The sequence below is a fragment of the Periplaneta americana genome, chromosome 5 (assembly GCF_040183065.1).
Source record: "Periplaneta americana isolate PAMFEO1 chromosome 5, P.americana_PAMFEO1_priV1, whole genome shotgun sequence".
NCBI classification, from domain to species: domain Eukaryota; kingdom Metazoa; phylum Arthropoda; class Insecta; order Blattodea; family Blattidae; genus Periplaneta; species Periplaneta americana.
The window spans coordinates 151,507,898-151,524,755 of record NC_091121.1 but is presented as its reverse complement, the minus strand read 5'-3'; the positions used below and the strand labels follow the sequence as shown (position 1 = coordinate 151,524,755).

General features: G+C 35.1%; 1 protein-coding gene across 6 annotated transcripts in view; it reads right to left on the bottom strand.

Annotated features, from left to right (window-relative positions):
* The window catches only part of LOC138700215 (EF-hand calcium-binding domain-containing protein 4A-like), a 260,202-nt gene that overhangs the window by 178,720 nt on the left and 64,624 nt on the right, over positions 1-16,858 (bottom strand). For 2 of the 6 annotated variants that reach the window (XM_069826667.1, XM_069826666.1), the window contains exon 2: positions 2,492-2,677. The exons of 1 other annotated variant lie outside the window; for it this stretch is intronic. In XM_069826667.1, the coding sequence (XP_069682768.1) occupies positions 2,492-2,617 (126 nt within the window). In that variant the 5' untranslated portion in view covers positions 2,618-2,677. Of the gene's footprint in view, positions 1-2,491; positions 2,678-15,426; positions 15,561-16,858 lie in introns of those variants that run through there. 3 more of the 6 variants (XM_069826669.1, XM_069826670.1, XM_069826672.1) reach the window with 3 other exon arrangements.

Sequence of the window (16,858 nt, the reverse complement as noted above, 5' to 3'; positions counted from 1 at the left end):
GCGAATGATTAACTATACTTTCTTTCTCAAATCATATCACTCTCCGTAGGTACGAGAAACGAATTGCTGTTTTGTAGATATGTGGACAACATGTGTCACAACCAAAGTCATGAAGTTTTTATTTCGGGAGCACCAAAATATAGCCTATGGCATTGTTTATTCTTAGCTTATCCGCTTTGCCCGGGTTTCCCCTATTCTTATTAATGTTGTAAAATAAAAGTATATTATTAATTTATAATCAATTCATGATTGTTATAGAAGTCGTGTTTACATGTTTTTAAAACAATAATCTCAGGAAAATGGTTTTCCACATCGCCATGTTCGCTAAATATATGAAAATAATATAATTTCGTATCGATATTTTCTTTTCTCATTATATCACTAATTTCAGAATACAGAATTCTAGAAAATTCGAAGCATGTTGCGACTATACTATCAACAATGAAGAAGAGCTAATTTAAATTTTAAAGAATGGTCTGAAAACCTATGAAAAATACGAGGCGTGTTCTTAAAGTAAGTTCCTAAAGGGTGTAGTAAGTAAAAGGGAAGATATTTATAAACCATTTTTGTTGCATTGTATTCCCCACACTTCAATTACTTATCAACATAATCTCCACCATTATTGAGGCATTTATCGAGTCGTCGCACAAGTCTTTCTATCCCCTCATTGTAGAATTCGCCCTCCTGCAATGCGAACCACACCCGCACTGCTGTTTTCACTTCATCATTGCCATCAAAACGTTGACCACCGAGGAACTTCTTGAGGTGCAGGAAGAGATGAAAGTCACTTGGAGCCAAATCTGGGCTGTAGGGGGGATGGTTAATTTGTTCCCAGCCAAATTTCGAGATGAGATTTTGGGTGTCACGAGCTGTGTGTGACCATCTCCCCAACAGCCCGGATTTGGGTCCAAGTGACTTTCATCTCTTCCTGCAGTTCAAGAAGTTTCCTTGGTGGTCAACGTTTTGATGGCGACTATGAAGTGAAAACAGCAGTGCGGGAGTGGTTCGCATCGTGGGCGGGCGAAGGCGAATTCTACAATGAGGGGATAGAAAGACTTGTGCCACGACTCGATAAATGCCTTAATAAGGGTGGAGATTATGTTGAGAAGTAATTGAAGTGTGGGGAATACAATGCAACAAAAATGGTTTGTAAATATCTTCCCGTTTACTTACTACACCCTTTTGGAACTTACTTTAAGGGGAGAGGATGGTATTTTTTAAAACTTTTTTCCTATTTGGTGTAAAATATTAATTTTTTGTATGTAGAGAGCTCATAGCTGTGGCAACTTAACCAAATAAAAATATTTTGAAAAAAATTATTTGGGGGTCCAAATTTGAAAAAATATACCCAATGCAGGATTGTACTAAAACCGATATATCTAAACGATTTTTAAAGATAATTTCAAGCAGTTTTTTGCAATGTATTTGCAAAAGCATGTTCTACAACTATCTAACAGAATTTTGATATTAGTCCCTACGTTTGTAAAATAAACAATTAAAATTTAATAACAATTTTCTGATTTCCTTTCTTGCAAACAAACGGACGTTTTTTTTAAATGAAATCAATTAACAAAATTCTGTTATAGAGAAAAGTTTCCTAATAGTCTGAAGAATGTGTGTTCTAAATTTCATGCATGTATATTTAATAGTTCAGAAATTATTTCCATTTTTGTCTGGCAATGTAGCAAAAAAAAAATGAAGTTACTGGAAACCGATAAAAGTGGGCGTGTGATTTAAAAATCCATAGCGCAGGAAGTTTAAAAATGACGTCTCAACATCCGATAAGGGCACAAATACCCACAAAATGTTATGCAATGCATTCCACATATATCAAAGGGTATTTTAAAGAAGAAAAAATTTGTTTTTGAAAATTTAATTTACCGGAAACAACAATAAAAGTGGGCGAATGATTTAAAAATCCATAGCGCAGGAAGTTTAAAAATGACGTCTCAACATCCGATAAGGGCACAAATACCCACAAAATGTTATGCAATGCATTCCACATATATCAAAGGGTATTTTAAAGAAGAAAAATTTTTTTTTTGAAAATTTAATTTACCGGAAACAACAATAAAAGTGGGCGAATGATTTAAAAATCCATAACGCAGGAAGTTTAAAAATGGCGACTCAACATCTGATAAGGGCATAAATACCCACAAAATGTTATGCTATGCATTCCACACATATCACAGAGTATTTTGAGGATTTTTTTAAATTTATTCATTTTTCACCAAAAAATACCATCCTCTCCCCTTAAGAACACGCCTCGTATGTTGTAAAAAGCCTAATTTCGCCCTTTCCATTTTTGTGTAGCCTAGACAATTATATTACTCGCTGATTGCCCCTCTTATATAGCATAAATTACGATAAATCGCCCAATATGGCAACCCTGGTTGACAACCGAGGGAAATTTGTCAGTTTAAAATTCGCGCTACGCCACAGACGGCGAGATTGCAAGTGACGGTGCTACAGTGGTGCTATCTGTGATTACCTGCATGTCTCGTTTCACGATGAAGCCCTTCCTCTCCTGGTCACTGAGCAAGAACAGCTGCTGCGCGCGTTCCTCGAGGAAAGCTTCCATGCTGCTATCGCGCCCCTCCGGCGTCCTTCTCTCCATAGTTTCGTATTGTTGCCGCTCGGAGTTTCGTTTTACAGCAGTCCTTTGTTTGCAGTGAACCTAAAAGGCGTGTATTCAATCAGACTTCTGCCTCAGATGTTTTTATAAAAGCAAAGAGTATTCAAAGCGTTAATTACAATGACGAAAAGTTCGCAAATTATTACGACATGCAGAACACGTCATGCGCAAAGTTCCAGAAGACAAAATACAGTTTAAAAAAATAATTTTGGAGTCAATTCATAGAAAACAAGGTGAGAGAATTGTACTTATTTTTTTCCTCCTAATTAACTATTGAAAACTAGATATTTAAGAGGAATTGGACGTCATCGCATGCAAAGTAATGGTAAAAATAGCCTATCTTCAAGCAGTCATAAATGTAATACTATTTATCACAGCTATTTCATTTTTTTAGTGATATATGTATACACATTAAACTTTAAAATGATAAAAGAATGGTTAATCTAGTGTAAATCTTACCCTTAAATTAATTTTTGAATTTAAACATATGTTTTATATAAATTCACTACATATCTGTGATTAGGTACACTCTATTCACTTATCATAGCACACATTGAATTAAAATTTTGGCCACTTACTGCTAACAGATACTAAAACATACCCTACTAAAATTATTAAAATATCTGTAATATTATGGGCATAGGGCTTATACTAATCTCCATTTTTTTTTAATTTATTGACGGTGATGATTACTATAAGCCCTATGCCCATAATATTACAGATATATGAATAATTTTAGTATGATATGTTTTAGTATCTATTAGCAGTAAGTGGTCAAATTTTCAATTCAATATGTGTTATAATAAGTGAATAGAGTGTACCTAATCACAGACATGTAGTGAATTTATATAAAAAAAAAAATTGTGCTTAATTAAAAAAATTAATTTAAGGATACAGATTTACTCTAGGGTCACCATTCTTTTTCATTTTAAAGCTTAATATGTATACACACATAGCTAACAAAAATGAAAGACCACTGATAAATAGTAGACTATTATATTTATGACTGCATGCGATAATGACCAACTCCCCTTAAAAGTCTGTGTGTATACATCAATATTCATTAAGTATCAGGTCTCTCCCACCTCATTGAATATTACACGTCTACTATGAAGTAGCCAATGTGTATTATTACCATTTAATACGAGAAAAATTCGTACCGACACCGGAAATCGAACCCAGAACCTCTCAGCTCTGCACGCTGAGCGCTCTTTCCAACTGAGCTATGCCGGGACACGATCCACGGCGCCGGCCGAACCTCTCTCGTAGTGTTTTTATGGCCTTACTACCTGCATTTGAGACGATACACGTCATGTGTATGCAGGAGCGCATATATGTCTGCGTGCGTGCGTGCGTGTGTGTGTGTGAGTTGTGTGTGTGTGTGTGTGAGACTTTGTGGCCATATTCAACAACAGTCAGTAACAACTGTTAACAGTTAATCCATCAATATTTATTAAGTATCAGGTCTCGCCCACCTCATTGAATATTACACGTCTACTATGAAGTAGTCAATGTGTATTATTACCATTTAATACGACATAGCTCAGTTGGAAAGAGCGTGCAGAGCTGAGAGGTCCTGGGTTCGATTCCCGGTGCCGGTACGAATTTTTTTCGTATTAAATGGTAATAATACACATATTGGCTACTTCATAGTAGACGTGTAATATTCAATGAGGTGGACGAGACCTCATACTTAATGAACATTGATGTATTAACTGTTAACAGTTGTTACAAACAGTTGTTGAATATGGCCAAAAAGTCATATATATATATATATATACATATATATGCGCTCCTGCATACACATGGCGTGTATCGTCTCAAATGCAGGTAGTAAGGCCGTAAAAACATTACGAGAGAGGTTCGGCCGGCGCCGTGGATCGTGTCCCGGCATAGCTCAGTTGGAAGGAGCGCTCAGCGCGCAGACCTGAGAGGTCCTGGGTTCGATTCCCGGTGCCGGTACGAATTTTTCTCGTATTAAATGGTAATAATCTGTGTGTATACTTTATTGTTTTTATTTAGGACACTAAGAAATAAATTACAGCGAGTTTTTCATATTCTCCGCAAACGCATTAAGTATAACGAATGTAGGGAAGCCAACGACTCATAAATATAAGCGTCATATCTACCATAGACAAATACATAATTTATAATGGATGTCCTATTAATTGCTGGTAATTCGATTTTTTATCTAATTAGTTTTTATTTTATTAATATTAATGTTATGGGGGATAAGCTCTTTAACACCTTTCAATCCACTACAAATTCCACTATTAAATACGGCTATTTTATTAGCATCAGGAGTTCGAGAATCTATTGAAATTTTAAGTGAATGTTATTGTTACTGGTGGAGAAAACCGGAACTACATCTTATGTTACATAGTTCGGTCGGTATTGCAGGTATAGGCCTACATTACAACAACAATATTATTATATTTTTAATTGGTTATTTTACGACGTTTTTCAATTTCTATGGTTATCTAGCGTCTGAATGAGATGAAGGTGACAATGCCAGAGATATGAGTCCAGGGTCCAGCGCCGAAAGTTACCCAGCATTTGCTCTTATTGGGTTGAGGTAAAATTCCGGAAAAACCTCAGCTAGGTAACTTGCCCCAACCAGAATTTGAACCGGGCCCGCTCGTTTCAAGATCAGGCATGCTAACCGTTACTCCACAACAGTTGACAAGAATATTATTATTATTATTATTATTATTATTATTATTATTATTATTATTATTATTATTGGGTGGCCGGGTAGCTCAGTTAGTAGAGCAGCTGGCTACGGACTGGAAGGTCCGGGGTTCGATCCCAGGTGGTGACAGAATTTTTTCTCGTTGCCAAACTTTCAGAACGGCCCCGAGGTTCACTCAGCCTCCTATAAAATTGAGTACCGGGTCTTTCCCGGGGGTAAAAATCGGTCAGAGCGTGGTGCCGACCACACCACCTCATTCTAGTGCCGAGGTCATGGAAAGCATGGGGCTCTACCTCCATGCCCCCCCAAGTGCCTTCATGGCATGTTACGGGGATACCTTTACCTTTTACCTTTTACTATTATTATTACTATTTAATATTAGTCTCCTACTAAGGAAGAGATAGTGAAGTGCTTTGTATGGAGTGTAGCATTGTATGGGGCAGAAACATGGGCATTACGACGAAGTGAAGTGAAGAGACTAGAAGCACTTGAAATGTGGATATGGAGAAGGATGGAGCGTCTGAAATGGACAGATAGAATAAGGAACGAAACTGTGTTGGTAAGAGTGGGTGAAGAAAGAATGATTCTGAAACGTCGTTAAATAACCAAGTAAAAAACTCCTTCGCTACTTTTACCCAACTCATGAAGTATAACAATTTTTACTACAAAATTAATGGATCTTTATTAACACAAAAAATATATTGTTACTTATTTAAGATCATAGCTAAAGGTTTCTTTAAAATCATTTTATTTGTTGCAGAAGATTATCTGATATAGGCTTACTGAATGTTATAGAACGTTTATGTTCGAGGTATAACAGACAAAAATTGTAACGTTTTGACATGAAAGGTTTAGGCCTACTCTAACGTCACTCGTGATACCATGGAAACAGAAGTGTAAGATGAACTTCGTGCCTCGTGAGTTTCCATGTGGTCAGATTCGCTGCATTCTCTATTTAAGGTGCCCCGAGGTTTTCCTCAACATTATATGAAATTGTAATAGTGCTAAACTACAAGCCAATTATTCATCTCATGCGTCCTTAAATTTATAGAAAATAGATCGTTGATATCAAGAATTGTATGAGAGATATTTAAGTTGATAGTTTTAAGTGCCTTATCCGGTATATTGCAAAGCAAATGGTGGATGAAAATGTTTTAATTTGTTGATTCCGTAAATTGAGTTCATTAGCCTTTCTTTAAATATTTTAATAGGCCTAAGTAATAATCTATTTGCGCCCTTATTTATTTATTTATTATTTATTTATTTATTTAACCTGGTAGAGATAAGGCCATCACGCCTTCTCTTCCCCTCTACCACAACTACAATATTACAACTACAATATTAAGAATACAATTATAATTATAATTACAATTAATATTGCATTTACAAGTACAATAAAAATCAAAGTACTAAAAGATTAACTGATTAATAAAAGCTAGACAGTTTATTGTAAAAGTTAAGAAGAGAGAAGCATTTCTTTTATTGTTGAAGTACAAATTAAATCTACTCTACGCAGTAAGAAAATGCTTAATAAGTTTGCTTTTGAACGTTACTAAATTCCGACAGTCTTTGATGTCACTGGGTAGGGCATTCCACAAGCGCGAGAGCGAGATTGTGTATGATGATGAATACGATGATGTCTTATGTGTTGGTATGGCTAGTATGCGACTATTTTGCGTGCGTGTGAAGAGATTATGATATGATGACAGGTAACTGAAACGAGAGGCAAGGTAGGTAGGTGTAGAAGTGTGAAGGACTTGGAAAAGGAGAACAAGAGAATGAAAATTTCTACGTTCGTTAAGCCGTAGCAAGTTTAGAGTTTGGAAGGATGGGGTAATGTGGTCAGCGCGACAGACATCGCAGACGAAGCGAACACAAGAATTATGAACACGTTGTAATTTTTGCGACTGGTTGACATTGAGGTCAGTCAGTAGAAAATCACAATGATCGAAGTGGGGCATTACTAGTGTTTCCACTAGTATTTTCTTGAGTGATAGCGGATGGAATTTTCGAATGCTGTTTAAGGAATGTATTATGGAAAGCACTTTTTTGGTAATATGGGTTATTTAGTTATTCCAGTTTAAATGTGTATCGAAGTAAACTCCAAGGTTTTTAACACAGGAAGCAAAAGGTATTATTGTGTCGTTTAACTTGACTGGAAGAGCAGGAGTAATGTTGCATAATAGACGTTGATGTCCCACTAGGATTGCTTGTGAAATTTAGTGATTTAATAGTTTATTCTGAATAAAATATGTTTGAATCCAACTGTTTATTGTTTTATCAATACTTTAAATTCGAATACCATATTGCTGAACAGAATGAAAAATAAAATCTTAACCCGCTATAATATTTTAAATGCGCATTCTATTATTTTACGAGCCAATTTTTTATTTTTTATAATATACAGTTTGAACCGTTTGGGAAAACATAAAATAAAATTACAAAAAAATTTATAATAAGGGTGCTGTAGAATTAAGTTCAGTTCCAATGTGATACTGAAGCACGGAAGAGTTTTGTATCATCATTGTTACCGCATAAAAAAACAAAAGAAGTTACTTAGCAACGACCGAATAAACAAAATGCTTCTTGAATAAATGGGTATTTTCTGACGAAGCGACCTTCCATGTCAGGGGCAAGTGAATACCCATAATGCAATCGTATGGGGACGTGAAAATCCTCATGTCTCATATGAACTGGAACGGGCTAGTCCTAAAGTTAATCTTTGGTGCGCGGTAAGTAGCTATAATTTGTATGGGCCGTTTATCTTCGCAGAAGAAACAGTTCGATCAGGACCATATCTGGACATGTTGGAAAACTTTTTGAAACGAAAAGTGCAACAGCAAAACAACATGGGCATCGTGTTCCAACAGGATGGCGCACCACCTCATTGGGCAACAGGCGTTCGTGATTATCTGGATGAGACATTTGGTAATAACTGGTGCAAAGTACCTTCCTGTCTTTAAACACGAACTTACTTCCACGAACGCTTGCTATTACTTGCGAAAGAAGTGAAAGTTGAACTACAACAATAGCTTAATTCTGAAACTGGAGTCTTCTGAAGATATAAGACAGCACTCTGTAAATGTACCGTGAAGTAATGAGATGGACCGGCATGCAGGCAGGTTGAGAGATGCGGCAGCGCCTGCAGCTGTTATGAAACCGAGATAGACATGAGTTCGTGCTGGGTCGTGAGGTACAACCCACGACCGCGTGCGTGGAGCTAACCGGCTGAGTCCCCATTGTCTGGGACGGCCATAAACTGAGTGCCGTGAATCTGGACGGCAAGCCATTTCATACTCACGACAGCAAGGATCTCCCGCTATCCTTTCTCTATTTCTAAATAAGGCCCAAAGTTAGGTATTATTATATTTTTCTTAATGAGAGAGTTTTCCTTGTTTCAAATCGACACCACTTAACCAAACAATGCCTCAGCGCTACAGAACTCGACATAAATGTCACTAAATTAGACAAGATATTAATAAACTGGGCCTAATTATTACAAGAAGACTCAAATATATTTTCCCCAAATGTAACTTCTGGATATGCAGACGATTTAAGTATAATGGGACGAAGAGTTCAGGCAGTAAGAATGTTTTTAAGGACTTGGAGTCAGAAGCATCAAAAGTTGGATTACATATAAACGGAGATACGAGGCGTGTTCTTAAAGTAAGTTCTGAAAGGGTGTAGAAAGTAAACGGGAAGATATTTACAAACCATTTTTGTTGCATTGTATTCCCCACACTTCAATTACTTCTCACCATAATCTCCACCATTATTGAGGCATTTATCGAGTCGTGGCACAAGTCTTTCTATCCCCTCATTGTAGAATTGCGATGCGAACCACTCCGCAACATTTGTGGAAAATTCAAGGAAAGCGAATAAATTGTGAACCTCCTGTCCTCATGAATTTTTTCATCGACAGCACGCACCAAATCGTCATTGATCAAAGATGGCCGACCGGTACGCTGCTCGTCATGCACAGAGACGCGGCCCTTGTTGAACTTCCTGACCCATCTCCTGACCATTCCATCACTAATGGCATCATCACCATATAAATCACAAAGTTGATGATGAATGTCAGCTGGTTTGATGTTTCTCGCATTCAAGAAACGGATAACAGACCGCATCTCACAGTCGGCGGGGTGCTCGATCACTTTAAACATTTCAACTGATCACAACTAACCACACACACGGACTGAAGCTCTGAAACTGCATGCACAGCTTGCCTGAGGACTGAAGAAGAAAACAGGTATGCGCAAAATTACGATTGCAGCGATGCGACGGCTATAATTGAAAACGGAACTTACTTTAAGAACATGCCTCGTAAAACAAAAGTGATGGTACAAACTAGAGACCGAGATAGAGTAGTCATACAGTCGCTGCATTCTTCCGTATCTAGAGCACATAATTGCATTGTTCACTTTGTATTATGGGACTGGACAACGGTCACTTCCACTTCAACACAATGCGATCATGTCCAACTCTCAACTGGAGGATTTCAGTACACGAACTTCCGGACCTTACTCATTAATTTAATTGAAAGGATAGTTGTAAAAGAGTCAAGTCATCACATTGCTTGTTACGGCTTAATGGAGAACTCTTGTCCTCGGGGGTTGGACAGAAAAGAGTATTTTATTGTAGGAATGTAACATCTAGGCCTGCTTTGTGTGATCATTCTGGTCATCATGGTTAAGAAGATTCGCAGTTTTGTAAACTAAACGCAAAGAAAAATCTTTATAATCAGACGTTTAACATGCATATTACGTAACTTCGTTCGACAGAAAGCAACATCTGAAGAAGAAGATTTATCAACATATAGCCCACTCGTGAGATGTGAAACAGAAAGATCATGTGAAGGTGTGAAACTAGAACAGACAATGTTTAAATCGTGATAGAAAGAACAAGTAGTGACTATTGCAATAAGCTTTTCCCGTAAATTATGGTTAAATGAAAAAAGACAAAGAAAAGAAATAGTAATATATATGTAACTTATGTTCTCTGTTAGGAAAACCAGCGTATTAAGTAATGAAAGCGAAAAATTTAAATTAAGTTAAGTATTAACAAGAAACAATTTAATATTCTAGACAGGAATATTTTTTGGCGCTTTTCAACACCAAATTCGCAATTGGTTATATTAATATTTAAATCAGAAGACGGTCTACAAAGAGGAATGATATTTACATTATATAATATTCTAAAAGAATTTTAAATGCAAATATCTTCAAAAAAACTTCAGTGATTTTCTGTGGACCTCTGGAAAAATAATTAAGGAAAAGACTAGTGAAATGCTTTTTATGGACCGTGACAATTAGAGTTGAAAAACGATCGAAAAAGCAAGACTAACAGCGCCCGCAAAGCTGAAAACCTGCATGACAGTTCCGTGATAGTGGTTTCCTAATTCCGTGATACTAAAATAATCCCCATTAACTGCTCAGAAAGCAAACGTGTATTTGGAAAAAACACATTAAAATCATGGTATATTGTTTTAATATGGATTAAGCAAGAAATTACAACATGGAAAAAGGGTCTAAGTGACTAATTTCATAGAAAATACTTGTGTAACTATAGAAATACATATTACATATTAATATATTATAAACAAAATAAACAAAGTTAAATTCAATGCAAAATTAAATTTGAATAAATTGAATTATAACACAATTATTTCTCATTATTTGTATTCCTAACAACAGCAGTAATTAAGACAAATATATGCCCTATTATTTTATTATATTTATAATTAATGTTTTCTATAACTTATATCTATTATTATTTCCACGAACTATTTTCTTTCATAGACATTAATTTTCACAATGTAGCGTTGGCATCACTGGTCGAGTGAGCCAGGAAGGAAAAATATGAAAATAAATCCGAAAATGGGAAAGCTCCTGTAGCATTATTATTGTCTCACAATGTTTAAACAATCATACACATTGATTCAGCTGACTATAATCTACAGTAATATATCATTTTTATAATGCTATATTAATTCTTACCTCAAATATAAAATGTTTATTCAGGAGCGATCACAAGACAAAGAAAAACTTACTGGTCAGCCACCTTTCACTGAACAAAAGCTTCTGCAGTCGATTGTTTCTATTCAATAGGCGGGTAGTCAATAGAATTGAAAAGAAGACATCTCCTGGCATCTGTTAGGTATTTCCAAAACTTAAAAGTCAGAGACCACAACTCCATGGCAATCAATTGAAATTTTATCACGGGATTAGGGATATCACGGAATTAGGCACCTTTACCCTACTTAGATTGAATTTATTCATACTATCTCAAAAATTGAGTTATTACTTTTTCGTATAGTCTCTTAAAATAGGTTTAAATACATAAACATGTACTAGTCGTTAAAATTTGACTCATTTGTATTCTACATGTAATGTTATTATTGTTCAAGAATTTTATTACAGTTTTTATAGCTAATAATATTAATTTCCAAATTAGTGCCACTTTCATGTCAATTAATTAAATTACATTCTTGTATTGTAACCTGGATCTCAATGGTCACCTGGTTTGTCAGGCAGATGTCTCCCTTTCTTTGTGAGAAATTATTATTAGTTTATTGTAAATATTTACAATTTCATACGTATTATAAATTTCACTACTGTACCGATTAAGGCTGGTTGAGTGGAAGAGAAGGCCTTATTTTATGGTCTTAGCTCTGCGAGCGAAAGCATAAAATTCTACATAATTTCATGGATCAGAGACTACATGGATAGTAGAAAATAAATTCAAATTACAGAAGCAATTCGAAACCATAATATGTTCACCGAATGCAAAATAGATAGATATTTGAAAATATTGCTTCAGACATCTTCCTAAAGGTGAAAGATGACTAGTCAAACCACTGAAAAATAGCAGACTTTCAAATGGATACCGTAACAGACTACTAACGATCTAAATCCATGAGAAACGATGATGATGATGATGATGATGATGACCACTCGATTATTGTTATATTTAGTTCTCGAGTTGTCCTTATCAAATACTTCACAAAGTCTCTTAACGCAATACACATACCGACAAAGCCTATCTTATAATTTATTATATCTTCACTCAATTGCTTCATTTTCATGCTGTTTTTCTTCTACGAAGTGCGCAAATTTGATATAAATTGAAGCGTTCAGAGCCATAGTGGGCCAAGCGCCATTTATTAAAAACGGAGGAAACAAGGGTTAAAATTAAGTGAGAACCATAATTCAATGGGAACATATAGCAAGTAATGTAAAGTATACACATTAAAACTAAATAATATGTCAATCTTCATTAAACTATGGTATCCACTTAACTTTAACCCTTGCTTTTTTCGTTTTTAATAAATTCACTTTACAGTTGAGGAAAATCTGTGGTAAGTTCAAGCGGGAATCGAAACAATACATAAGAAAGTCTTAGAGAGCCTAGTTCTCTATGCCGGTAGTGTTATAATATTCGCTTTACAGTTGGGGAAAACCTGGTTATCAGTCCAAGCGGGAATCGAAATAACACCTAAGAAAGTCTCAGAGAGCCTAGTTCTCTATGCCGGCCGTGCTACAGTATTTTGGATTACCTGATATTAGCTTTACAGTTGAGGAAAACCTGGTGATTAGTTCAAGCGGGAATCGAAACAACACTTAAGAAAGGTTCTCTATAATACTTTGGGGCACAAGCAAAGAGATTCTCTACCTTGATTAAAATTTGCCCTTTCAAATGCAAAAATGTAATCAGCGAAGTATCAAACGCTATGACCCTGTAAGAGATCCAGTACTCAATTTTATACCAAGATAAGTAGACCCCGATTCATTCTGGAAGTTTTATCAAAATATAATAATTCAATATGTGTATTTGTTTTATACATCCATATCCCTGAACCTTTGATACCTAGGAACATACTGTTCAGCAATTTCACATGGGCCTTTCTCTTTGGCTTATGTAATGAACAAAATCTAAGAGAAATATCGTTAGATTTCGAGATCTATCGCCTTCTTATTTTTCAATTGAGATAAAGTGCCATTAATTTTTAACTAAAAAGTATTAATTTCACGTACATCATTCCCTGATAAATTGACTCGTAGATACTCAATATGAACAAAATCCGTCCAATAGTTTAGTAGAAATCGCTGTACACAGACAGACTAATACTAAAATTATTATATTTCATGTACATCATTCCCTGATAAATTGACTCGTATATACTGAATATGAACAAAATCCGTCCAATAGTTTAGTAGAAATCGCTGTACACAGACAGACTAGTACTAAAATTATTATATTTCATGTACATCATTCCCTGATATATTGACTCGTAGATACTGAAAATGAACAAAATCCGTCCAATAGTTTAGTAGAAATCGCTATACACAGACAGACTAGTACTAAAATTATTATATTTCATGTACATCATTCCCTGATAAATTGACTCGTAGATACTGAATATGAACAAAATCCGTCCAATAGTTTAGTAGAAATCGCTATACACAGACAGACTAGTACTAAAATTATTATATTTCATGTACATCATTCCCTGATAAATTGACTCGTAGACACTGAATATGAACAAAATCCGTCCAATAGTTTAGTAGAAATCGTTGACATAGACAGACTAGTACTAAAATTATTATATTTTATGTACATCATTCCCTGATAAATTGACTCGTAGATACTGAATATGAACAACATCCGTCCAATAGTTTAGTAAAAATCGCTGTACACAGACAGACTAGTACTAAAATTATTATATTTCATGTACATCATTCCCTGATAAATTGACTCGTAGATACTGAATATGAACAAAATCCGTCCAATAGTTTAGTAGAAATCGTTGACATAGACAGACTAGTACTAAAATTATTATATTTCATGTACATCATTCCCTGATAAATTGACTCGTAGATACTGAATATGAACAAAATCCGTCCAATAGTTTAGTAAAAATCGCTGTACACAGACACACGAGTACTAAAATTATTATATTTCATGTAAATCAATCCCTGATAAATTGTCTCGTAGATACTGAATATGAACAAAATCCGTCCAATAGTCTAGTAGAAATCGTTGACATAGACAGACTAGTACTAAAATTATTATATTTCATGTACATCATTCCCTGATAAATTGACTCGTAGATATTGAATATGAACAAAATCCGTCCAATAGTTTAGTAAAAATCGCTGTACACAGACAGACTAGTACTAAAATTATTATATTTCATGTACATCAATCCCTGATAAATTGTCTCGTAGATACTGAATATGAACAAAATCCGTCCAATAGTTTAGTAGAAATCGCTGTACACAGACAGATTAGTACTAAAATTATTATATTTCATGTACATCATTCCCTGATAAATTGACTCGTAGATACTGAATATGAACAAAATCCGTCCAATAGTTTAGTAGAAATCGTTGACATAGACAGACTAGTAGTAAAATTATCATATTTCATGTACATCATTCCCTGATAAATTGACTCATAGATACTGAATATGAACAAAATCCCTTCAATAGTTTAGTAAAAATCGCTGTACACAGACAGACTAGTACTAAAATTATTATATTTCATGTACATCAATCCCTGATAAATTGGCTCGTAGATACTGAATATGAACAAAATCCGTCCAATAGTTTAGTAGAAATCGCTGTACAAAGACAGACTAGTACTAAAATTATATTTCATGTACATCATTCCCTGATAAATTGGCTCGTAGATACTGAATATGAACAATATCCTTCTAACAGTTTAGTAGAAATCGCTAGTAGCCTACTAAAATTATTATATTTCATGTACATCATTCCCTGATAAATTGACTCGTAGACACTGAATATGAACAAAATCCGTCCAATAGTTTAGTAGAAATCGCTGTACACAGACAGACTAGTACTAAAATTATTATATTCCATGTACATCATTCCCTGATAAATTGACTCCTAGAAACTGAATATGAACAAAATCCGTCCAATAGTTTAGTAGAAATCGCTGTACACAGACAGACTAGTACTAAAATTATTATATTTCATGTACATCTTTCCCTGATAAATTGACTCCTAGATACTGAATATGAACAAAATCCGTCCAATAATTCAATACAACCAGTTACAACAATCACTATACGTACTCACTTTCTCACACTATAACCGTTTCAGAGAGATAAAGTGGCACGTCTCACTGCCGCTAGGACTCAAACCAACTACACACAATCCGTCTTTCGTTATCATATCAGCAGACCTCTTTAGCAATCCCAACCAAACCTTCAGTGTGCGGCCTCAGTATTGTTTTCATAACCTGACGTAATAAACATGTCTATGGATACAGGTGCAATTGCTGAAGGAAACAAACGACACACGCAATTCTCATTTTGTTATTTTTACCATAGGTACAAGCGTTGTAGTTGCACCATATCCGGTTTATTCGGTATCACAAAGCAATAATAGAACTGACATTTCAAGTTTTGTGTTATTTTCAAATAAGTACTTGCAGCAACAAGCTTGGCTTGAATATCTGTCCATTTAATCATCAATGACTTTAACATCAATTGTTAAGAACTACGAATATATACGAATGGGTAAAGTTTACAAGTTCTTACCATGATATGAGAAGAGTTGCTCTGTCTCGAAACTAATTTTTATTTACACACCAAATCACTGTTTAACTCTATACTCTTAGCACAAGGATCATAAAACAATAATTCCAAACCTTAAAAAAATTGTTTGTCTTGGTCTGCAAACCGTTTCTCCACTGTACTGATTGCTTCTTCATTCGATGAAACTTTATTTCATTTCAACAAGTCTATATATTTTTCTTGTTTCGAAAACAGATTGTAGTGTGAGGAGGGTAAATCTGGCGAGTATGGGGGATGGTCAATCATTTCAAAGCCAACTTCATTAATTTTCTATAATGCAATGACAGACTTGGGTGCAGGTGCATTATCTTTCAAGGATAGCAGATCTTCAGAAATATTACCAAGTTATTTCTCCATTAATATTTCCTGAAGCTCAGTTGATAATAAAGAATAATACGCTCCTGTCACAATTGTACTTTGTTTAATCATAAATTCTGTCTTTGTCCACCCCCCCCCAAAAAAAAGAAAAGAAAGAACGAAAGAATGTCAGAACCTTTTCTGCCAATTTTTGAATGCCGCAAAATTTCTTTGTGCGGAAACAATCAGAGTGTTTTTATTCCTTTGTTTGTTCTTTTGTTTCTGGATCATAATGATGCGTCCATGTTTCGTCCATAGTTACAATACGATCCAAAATGTCGGAAGAATTCTCATGAAAACAGCGGAAAAGCTACTTGGAAATTGTCACTCTTAGTCGTTTCTGGTCAGCGTTCAGGCATTAAGGACCCATTTAGCAGGTAATTTTTCTCATACCTAAATAATGCTGATGTACGATTTGAAAGACATGTTCAAAGAATCTGTTCAAAGTATGCGCTACATTATACGTTCGCAAGGCATCGATATTTTCTGTAGTGGTTACAGAAATAATCCTCCAAACATGTGTTGATCTCTGACCTTCGTTCTTCCTCTCTTAAATTCTGCAACTTAATGT